This window comes from Oncorhynchus keta, chromosome 28, assembly GCF_023373465.1.
Source record: "Oncorhynchus keta strain PuntledgeMale-10-30-2019 chromosome 28, Oket_V2, whole genome shotgun sequence".
NCBI classification, from domain to species: Eukaryota; Metazoa; Chordata; class Actinopteri; order Salmoniformes; family Salmonidae; genus Oncorhynchus; species Oncorhynchus keta.
In genome coordinates this window covers 22,037,736-22,048,141 of record NC_068448.1, presented here as the reverse complement: position 1 = coordinate 22,048,141, position 10,406 = coordinate 22,037,736, and the positions used below count along the sequence as shown (strand labels likewise).

Here is a 10,406-nt window from a genome sequence, read left to right as displayed (position 1 = left end):
GGGACTCAATCAGGTCAAGGCTTTAAACACTAGGAGGAGGATTTTAAAATCAATCCTATAGTTGACCGGTAGCAAGTGGAGTTCAGTAAGGATGGGGGTGATGTGGGCCGACTTCTTGGTCCTGGTCAGGACTCTGGCAGCACTATTCTGGTGGAGTTGTAGCCTCTGAAGGGATTTGCCTGGAAGGCCCCTGAACAGAGCATTGCAGTAGTCGATCTGGGACTAGTTTCTCTGCATCTGGCTGGGAGAGCAACGGTTTGAGCCGTTTCTTAGAAGGAAAAAGTATGCTTTTCAGATATGTTTTATATGGGTATCAAAGGTCAGAGAAGGATTCAAATTAACTCCCAGGTTTGATTTGTTTATAATACTTTCTTTTCATTACTGTCAATTATTATTGGTCAGTTTGAGTAATTGACACAATATTAAAGAGTAGGCCACTTGATAGGCTAGATATTAAAGACCTAGTAAATACAAATAAATGATACACAACACCGTATACACACAGTAGTGCATAGTAACTACATAGCAATAACCTAGAAAATGCATTTGATGAATGAATGGTGACTATCTTCCCTCTGTCTCCTGCAGAGGATGGCATCTCCTTGGCTGGCTCGGTTGTCGGGGACAAGTCCGACACCCTTGGCTCTACTGCCTCGGGCAAGAAGAGAGGTGGAGGACAGAAGAAGCAGATGCAAGCCAACAAATCTGCTCTCCGAGCTCCTCGAGCTCTCTGCTGCCTCACCCTCAGTAACCCCATCCGCATGGCTGCCTTGGCCCTTGTTGAATGGAAATATCCTTCAATGATGTACCTCTGTGTGTGTGTGTGTGTGTGTGTGTGTGTGTGTGTGTGTGTGTGTGTGTGTGTGTGTGTGTGTGTGTGTGTGTGTGTGTGTGTGTGTGTGTGTGTGTGTGTGTGTGTGTGTGTGTGTGTGTGTGTGTGTGTGTGTGAACGCATGTGTGTCTTAGTGTGTGTGCATGCATGTGTGCCTGTGTGTGTGTGTGCATGTGTGTGTGTGTGTGTGTGTGTGTGTGTGTGTGAACGCATGTGTGCCTTAGTGTGTGTGCATGCATGTGTGTGTGTGTGTGTGTGCATGCATGTGTGTGTGTGTGTGTGTGCGTGCATGTTAAACCCCCTCCTGTGTTGTTAGACTAGTGTTGTCAATTTCAAAATACTGTCCACAAGACACAGAACTCTGTGGCCTTTTGCAAAACTGTAAATGTAAAAGTGGCCATCTCAAAACAAATACATTAAACAAAACTATATTATACCATCCAAATTGCAAAGACATTCATCAAAAAAACTGCCTGCATACATAACGCAACCATACCTACCTCTTGAGTCCAAACAGACAGTTTGTTTCTTAAAAATTGCAGTAGATCGTACAGTTATGAATATCACTACTGTTCCCTGAAGGAGGGAACGAGTTCTAATTATATCAGATATGAAGGTAAGACCCAGATGCAGACCACGTCGGATAACCAATAGTTTAATAATCCCAAAGGGGCAGGCAAATAGACAGGTCAAGGCAGGGAGTCCAGAGAAGTGGGGGAAAGGTGCAGGACGGCAGGCAGGCTCAGGGTCAGGTCAGGCAGAGGTCAGTAATCCAGAGGTTGGGCAAAGGTACAGGACGGCAGGCAGGCAGAATGGTCAGGCAGGCAGGCTCAGAGATGGGACAGGCAAGGGTCAAAACCAGGATGGCAAGAAAAAGAGAGACTGGGGAAAAGCAGGCACTGAAAAAAAACGCTGGTAGGCTTGATCAAACAAGACGAACTGGAAACAGACAGGCAGAAAACACAGGTATAAATACACAGGGGATAATGGGGAAGATGGGCGACACCTGGAGGGGGGTGGAGACAATCACAAAGACAGGTGAAACAGATCAGGGTGTGACACTATAGTATGTGTGCCACAACTCCTACCGAAGGTGGCTCCTGTTCGGGTGGGGCTCGGCGGTCTTCATCACCGGTCTACTAGCTGCCACCGATCCCTATTCCTTTTCTGTTGGTTTTGTCTTAGTCTTAGTTACACCTGTTTCTTGTTTAGGTTTTTAGTTGGGCTATTTAAGCCGGTAGGCCCGCCTGCTCTTTGTGTGGGCTTGTTTTTCCCACTGTGTTATTGTGTGGTAGTGCGTCTCAGTTTGGGGTTTTCCTCCGGACTTGTTAAGTCCTGGTTTCGGGCGATCGTGTATGTGCGCCCACTAGCTTGGCGTGTACGATTGTCCTGTGCGTAAATAAAGCGCTATTTCTGTGCCTCCTGCGCCTGACTCCGCACCCACTACGCCTAAGAGCGTTACAATGTGGAGTCAACGACCAATCATATTCACCTGAAGAAAACTGAAATCACGCCCAACAGTCCAAAAGATGCCGAGCCCTCCCTTGGAAGCCCTGCCTTCCTGGCTGTAATACCAGGGATCGTATTAATTTATTCAATTCAGTACCGCTCTTCAGCAAGCCCAATCCCCTGACGGTTGATCACTCTGTATAACATACTATGGAGACATACAATCACACGCTAAGCTGGCTCAGAGGGTACCAAACTAGGAGGCCCACGGCAACCCAAGCACACACAGGTTCCACCAGCTTTCCCGAGAAGCCTGAACTGTCAGAGCCCCATATAGGGAACCAGAACCTGCTGCTAAGTGGCTATGCGCATTGACACTCTGCCACTGCAGCCCAAGTCCATAGACCCAAGGTTCCAAGAACAATGCTTATCTTGCAAGCCCAAAATGCCAGAACTCATACAAGGAACCGCAAGTCCAAAACAACAGAACACCTTTCGTGACTTGGTAAATTGCACACGCTCGCTGCATAGAATAAACCCGAGTCTCAAACCCACAGGAAACCTGACGTAACCTGGAAACAGTGTGCTCACACGCTGCCAAGGCAGCCCAAGTCTCCAACCTACAGATAACTGTTGTAACCCGGATAAATGCGCAACATGCATGCTGCCTAACACCCAATCCCGGACCCAGCCATAAGAACTCTATTAGCCACACAGGGAGCTGTTACATCCAAGCAATAAACCCTCACAAAAGTATCTGGGGAATCCCAACTCGCTGCAGCAGAGACATCACAAATCCTCATGCCCCTAAACAATGAGCACACTCACCGCTAGGCAACCCTCAGCCTTTGCTTTCCTTGGTGGAAAAAGCTGCATTAGGACATAACATCACTTTGGATTCGCCAGGTGTGAACTCCAAACAGGAAAGGTGTACTGATAGTGTGTGGAGATCCCCAATGCACTCGTCCGAAACCAAGACTATGAGCAGAGAAGTCTTGTATGAAAGGATCTTCAGGTCCACAGATGACAATGGTTCAAACAGAGGCTCCTACAGAGTGTCCAAGATCAAAGCCAGGTCCCAGGTCGGAGCCATAGACATAGGCACCGGTCTGGGCGGTTCCTTTCAGGAACCGCACCACCAGATGAAACCTCAGGGTAGAGCAGTCAATCCCTACATGACGCGCCGAGATGGCTGCCATATAAACCTTCAATGTGGAAAATGAAAGGCCCTGCTCAAAACGCTCTTACAAGAACATGAAAATCTCCACCAAAGAGCTCTGAAAAGGAGAAAATCCTTTAACCTGACACCTACCCTCAAAGCACACCACTTATATGTTTACAACCCTTTTGTAGAGGCGCCGACTGTATAGTAGTAATCATGTTTGAGGGTAAACCCCAAGCCATAAAAATATACCTTTCAGCAGCCAAACCCCCAGATCCCATAACTTTTATTTATTAAAAAAAGAAATTAAAACGTTATCACGGTATCCAATTGGTAGTTACAGTCTTGTTTCATCGCTGCAACTCCCATATGGACTTGGGATAGGCGAAGGTCAAGAGCCGTGCGTCCTCCGAAACACAACCCAACCAAGCCGCACTGCTTCTTGACACAATGCCCACTTAACCAGGAAGCCAGCCACACCAATGTGTCAGAGGAAACACTACACCTGGCGACCATGTCAGCGTGCACTGCGCCTGGCCCACCATAGGAGTCGCTAGTGTGCGATGGGACAAGGACATCCCTGCCAGCTAAACTCTCCCCTAACCCGGACGATGCTGGACCAATTGTGCGCCACCCCATGGGTCTCCCGGTTGCGGCCGGCTGCGTCAGAGCCTAGACTTGAAACCAGAATCTCTAGTGACACAGCTAGCACGGCAATGCAGTGCCTTACACCACTGCACCACTCGGGAGGCCCCAGATCCCATATCTGCTGTCGTGGGTGCCAAACTCTCTCGTCCGCCTGGGATAATAGATCCCGACTACATGGAACCCTCCACGGGTCCCAGCCCAACAGGCGGACAAACCCCAGGAGCAAGGGTGGTCTTGGCCAACGGGGAGCCACCAGAATCAACATAGACCCTCCCTCCTGAACCTCTCCATGGTGGCCTGAATCAGGTCCACCGGAAGAAACACATAGAGCAGGGTTCGAGACCATTGATACGCCAAAGCATCCGTTCCCTACGGAGCGCCCAGATTCCTCATTGAGAAGAACAGACGACAATGCACATTTTCTTGCGATGCGTAAAGATCTACGCCGGCCCTGACGATCTACGCCATCGCCTCCTCCCCCTCCACTGTTGACCAAATACCTCTTTCTGAGTAGCCCACACACAGCGTTCCCCATCCCAGTAAGGATACGTCTATTGTGATCACCCTGTGGGACACCACCCGGGAACAGCAGTCACGGGTCCCTCCGAGGAGTCAACGCCCTTAAGTAAGATGGGGACACCTTGAGCAACCAATGTCAGTTGCAAGATACATGTAGCAATCACCCAGCGTTGAAACGGACACCTCAACAGATGTCCCAGAGGCACCACAGCGATCATAGAAGAACTGTGCCAGACAGACTTGGAATGCGACCCTCATCTGTTGGGACATAAATGCATGATTCAGATTGAGTCCAAACAACTTTCTTGCGATTCGCTATGAACCCCAGAGACTGAATATGTGAAAGCAGTGTGGCGCTTCACCTGTTCCCTCGACTCCACTACGACCAGCCAAAAGTCCAGATAGGCCAATACTCTGATCCCCTGGCACCACACCCGTGCTAAAAGCCACCTTCACCACCATATAAAAGGTGTGGGACAATAGGGAGAAATGTACAGTCTTGTCCCATCCCTGCAACTCCCGTACGGACTCGTGAGAGTGGAAGGTCGAGTGCCATGCGTCCTCCAAAACACGACCCCACCAAGCCATACTACTTCTTGACACACTTGCTTAATCCAGAAACACCGTACAGCTGGCAACCGAAGTCAGCGTGCATGCGCCCGGCCCGCCAGAAGTAGTCTTTAGAGCGCAATTGGACAAGGATATGGGGGCCGGCCAAACCCTCCCCTACTCCGGACGACACTGGGCCTCATGGGTCTCCTGGTTGCGGCCGGCTGTGTAGTAACACCTCTCACCTCTCGCTGTGCCACTCGGGAGGCCAGGGAGAAACCACATGAAAATACGCATCCTTCAGATCTATGGACGTGAACCAATATAGCCAGCAAAGTGTGAGCATTTTAAACTTGCAAGCCTTGAGGTGCTTGTTTAAAACACGCAAGTCCAGGATGGGACGCGACGTTCCATCGCTCTTGGGAACTAAGAAGTACCGGCTGTACCAACCGGTAACACCGGGACCACCCAAATAGCCTGCTTTTGAAAGAGAGAGGAAATCCCTCTCAAGACAGGCGCTAGGACCTCGGGGAACATTGATGATGCCACGAAAAGGAGGAGGAGGACGCACAGCCAACTGCAGACCGTACCCCCTTGTCACCGTCCTCATCACCCATAGTGAAATTACGCATTCCCGCCACTGGACAGAGCACGCTGCCAGTCTCCCATAAATGAACTCCTGAATGGGTAGAGTGCCACTCTGAGGACTGGGATGATCCATTTTTTGTCAAGCTTTTTTTCATGTCCACCACTCTTGACAACTGTGTGTCTGAATGTGTTTTAGGAACTGTGTTTTATGCCCACACCTGGATGATACCGCACTCTCGATACACTTGAACACAGAGGAACCTTGGGTAAAAACACTGTACTTTTGTGAAACCGCTGTTCTGATACCTGGGCCCACACTGGGTTCGGGGACTTCAGCAACCAGTAACTTGCTCCCATTGACCGAGCCACTTGAGAGCACTGTTGCCACAGTAAATGATTGGGGAGGACAGGGGCCCTTCCCCGGCTTCCAGCAAAGGTCGCGGGGTCTGCTCCTTCCCCCGCACTGTGTAAGAATCAGCATTCACCCCACTCTCCTTCGACCCAGCATGGCGTCTGTGCCAAGGCATTTCCCGCTGTTCAGAAGCAACCAGACGGTCATTAACTGAACTCGAAGCCGCCCCCTGGCCCGGGGCTACCTGCCTCTGGCCTGGACCCTTTCCTTCACTTCTCGGGAACTGCCGACCCACCCCGACTAATGAGTTTGTGGGAAAAGGACCCCTAGAGCTGCGTCCTGTTTTTGTTTCTCCTCGAACCCGGGGTCTAAGGACTCTATAGCCGAGCCAAACCTGGAGGAACTCTGCTGTTAGGGAGAAGATGGCCAATCCGCCCCCAGGTGATCTATGACACAGCTTCACCAATGGTTCACTCTCACCCGGCGAATCCAAAGCCGGGGCTTTAAGCTGCCCCGGACTGATGTCATCCGATTTATACTCTGAAAACCCTCCAGAGCCAACCAGGGACAGTATATCCCTGGAATCCGGACTCTGAACACTGCCAGAGAAACCGGAATGAGCCTCACTTGGCTGGGATGACACCCCTGTCAAATCCCACCACCGTTGTTGCTCTCTCCTGGCCTCAGACTACCCCATTGCCGAGGTCGCTTCACCGGAAGACCCTTCACCAGCAGACACAATCTTTCTCACAAAGTCAGCCCTAACACCCAATGGAAGTTGAACCCAGCCGGAGACAATGGTCACATGAACTGGTTCGAGCCAAAGCCTCCTGAGGGTGTTTCCAAACCAGACAAACAGGACAGCACTTGTGAGTATCTTTTAATTTAACCTCTCTGGTACAAGTACACAGTTTAACCTCTCTGGTACACCTCGACAACAGCCAGTGAAATTGCAAGGCGCCAAATTAAAAACAACAGAAATCCCCATAATTAAAAGTCCTCAAACATACAAGTATTATGCACCATTTTAAAGATAAACTTCTTGTAAATCCAACCACAGTGTCCAATTTCAAAAATGCTTTACGGAGAAAGCACACCATGCGATTATGTTAGGTCAGCGCCTAGTCACAGAAAACCATACAGCCATTTTCCAGCCAAGGAGAGTGCTCACAAAAGTCAGAAATAGCAATTAAATGAATCCCTAACCTTTGATGGTCTCAAACAAACATCCGGTGAAAATGCAGAGAGCCACATCAAATTACAGAAAGACTCATCATAAACATTGATGAACGATACAAGTGTTTAACATACATTTAAAGATAAACTTCTCCTTAATGCAAGCGCTGTGTCAGATTTCAAAAAGGCTTTACATTTACATTACATTACATTACATTTAAGTCATTTAGCAGACGCTCTTATCCAGAGCGACTTACAAATTGGTGCATTCACCTTATGACATCCAGTGGAACAGCCACTTTACAATAGTGCATCTAAATCTTTTAAGGGGGGTGAGGAGGATTACTTTATCCTATCCTAGGTATTCCTTAAAGAGGTGGGGTTTCAGGTGTCTCCGGAAGGTGGTGATTGACTCCGCTGTCCTGGCGTCGTGAGGGAGTTTGTTCCACCATTGGGGGCCAGAGCAGCGAACAGTTTTGACTGGGCTGAGCGGGAACTGTACTTCCTCAGTGGTAGGGAGGCGAGCAGGCCAGAGGTGGATGAACGCAGTGCCCTTGTTTGGGTGTAGGGCCTGATCAGAGCCTGGAGGTACTGAGGTGCCGTTCCCCTCACAGCTCCGTAGGCAAGCACCATGGTCTTGTAGCGGATGCGAGCTTCAACTGGAAGCCAGTGGAGAGAGCGGAGGAGCGGGGTGACGTGAGAGAACTTGGGAAGGTTGAACACCAGACGGGCTGCGGCGTTCTGGATGAGTTGTAGGGGTTTAATGGCACAGGCAGGAGCCCAGCCAACAGCGAGTTGCAGTAATCCAGACGGGAGATGACAAGTGCCTGGATTAGGACCTGCGCCGCTTCCTGTGTGAGGCAGGGTCGTACTCTGCGGATGTTGTAGAGCATGAACCTACAGGAACGGGCCACCGCCTTGATGTTAGTTGAGAACGACAGGGTGTTGTCCAGGATCACGCCAAGGTTCTTAGCGCTCTGGGAGGAGGACACAATGGAGTTGTCAACCGTGATGGCGAGATCATGGAACGGGCAGTCCTTCCCGGGAGGAAGAGCAGCTCCGTCTTGCCGAGTTCAGCTTGAGGTGGTGATCCGTCGTCCACACTGATATGTCTGCCAGACATGCAGAGATGCGATTCGCCACCTGGTCATCAGAAGGGGAAAGGAGAAGATTAATTGTGTGTCGTCTGCATAGCAATGATAGGAGAGACCATGTGAGGTTATGACAGAGCCAAGTGACTTGGTGTATAGCGAGAATAGGAGAGGGCCTAGAACAGAGCCCTGGGGGACACCAGTGGTGAGAGCGCGTGGTGAGGAGACAGATTCTCGCCACGCCACCTGGTAGGAGCGACCTGTCAGGTAGGACGCAATCCAAGCGTGGGCCGCGCCGGAGATGCCCAACTCGGAGAGGGTGGAGAGGAGGATCTGATGGTTCACAGTATCGAAGGCAGCCGATAGGTCTAGAAGGATGAGAGCAGAGGAGAGAGAGTTAGCTTTAGCGGTGCGGAGCACCTCCGTGATACAGAGAAGAGCAGTGTCAGTTGAATGACTAGTCTTGAAACCTGACTGATTTGGATCAAGAAGGTCATTCTGAGAGAGATAGCGGGAGAGCTGGCCAAGGACGGCACGTTCAAGAGTTTTGGAGAGAAAAGAAAGAAGGGATACTGGTCTGTAGTTGTTGACATCGGAGGGATCGAGTGTAGGTTTTTTCAGAAGGGGTGCAAATCTGGCTCTCTTGAAGACGGAAGGGACGTAGCCAGCGGTCAGGGATGAGTTGATGAGCGAGGTGAGGTAAGGGAGAAGGTCTCCGGAAATGGTCTGGAGAAGAGAGGAGGGGATAGGGTCAAGCGGGCAGGTTGTTGGGCGGCCGGCCGTCACAAGACGCAAGATTTCATCTGGAGAGAGAGGGGAGAAAGAGGTCAGAGCATAGGGTAGGGCAGTGTGAGCAGAACCAGCGGTGTCGTTTGACTTAGCAAACGAGGATCGGATGTCGTCGACCTTCTTTTCAAAATGGTTGACGAAGTCATCTGCAGAGAGGGAGGAGGGGGGAGGGGGAGGAGGATTCAGGAGGGAGGAGAAGGTGGCAAAGAGCTTCCTAGGGTTAGAGGCAGATGCTTGGAATTTAGAGTGGTAGAAAGTGGCTTTAGCAGCAGAGACAGAGGAGGAAAATGTAGAGAGGAGGGAGTGAAAGGATGCCAGGTCCGCAGGGAGGCGAGTTTTCCTCCATTTCCGCTCGGCTGCCCGGAGCCCTGTTCTTTACGGCGAAAGCACACGAAGCAATTATGTTAGGTCAGCGCCTGGCCACAAAAACCATACAGCCATTTTCCAACCAAGGAGAGGTGTCACAAAAGTCAGAAATAGCGTTAAAATTAATCACTTACCTTTGATGATCTTCATCTGGTGCCACTCCCAGGTCTCCATGTTAGACAATAAGTGTTTGTTTTGTTCGATAATGTCCCTCTTTATGTCCAAAAACCTCAGTTTTGTTGGTGCGTTTAGTTCAGAAATCCAAAGGCACAATGTGCGCTCTCAACATCAAGACGAAAAGTCAATAAAGTACAATACAAGTTAGTAGAAACATGTCAAACAATGTTTAAAATCATAAATAACGATGTTTTTGTCATAAATAATATTTCAACCTGACAAAAGCTTTGTCAATAGAAAAGGAGAAACTAGAAAGGCACGTTCCCGATCACGTGCAGGACTCATGGCTGGAAATTTCCACTGGCCTCTCATTGAAAGTGCTGTATCTCCCTAATTTTTCAGAGTAAAAGCCTGAAACAATGCCTAAAGACTGGACACATGTAGAGGAAGCCATAGATATTGTGAACTGGGTCCTACGTCTTTGTATGGTGGATAGGCTTTCAGTGGAAAAACAGCCTTTAAAACTAAGAGTACTTCCTGGTTGGATTTTCCTTAGGTTTTCGCCTGCCATTATCAGTTCTGTTATACTCACAGACTTTATTTTAACTGTTTTGGAAACGTTAGTGTTTTCTATCCAGATCTACTAATTATATGCATATATCCTAGCTTCTGGGCCTGAGTAGCAGGCAGTTTAATTTGGGCACACTTTTCATCCAAAACTCAGAATGCTGCCCCCTACCCTAGTGAAGCTAAGTTGTGAAACCACAT

General features: G+C 49.5%; 1 protein-coding gene across 1 annotated transcript in view; it reads left to right on the top strand.

The window, feature by feature from the left end:
* The first annotated feature begins 306 nt into the window (after window positions 1-306).
* Window positions 307-10,406, top strand: part of LOC118360554 (voltage-dependent L-type calcium channel subunit alpha-1D-like) — a 43,717-nt gene continuing 33,617 nt past the window's right edge. Inside the window, exons 1-2 of the mRNA XM_052484216.1 lie at window positions 307-319; window positions 589-805. Coding sequence (XP_052340176.1) covers window positions 307-319; window positions 589-805 — 230 coding nt within the window. The remainder of the gene's footprint in view (window positions 320-588; window positions 806-10,406) is intronic.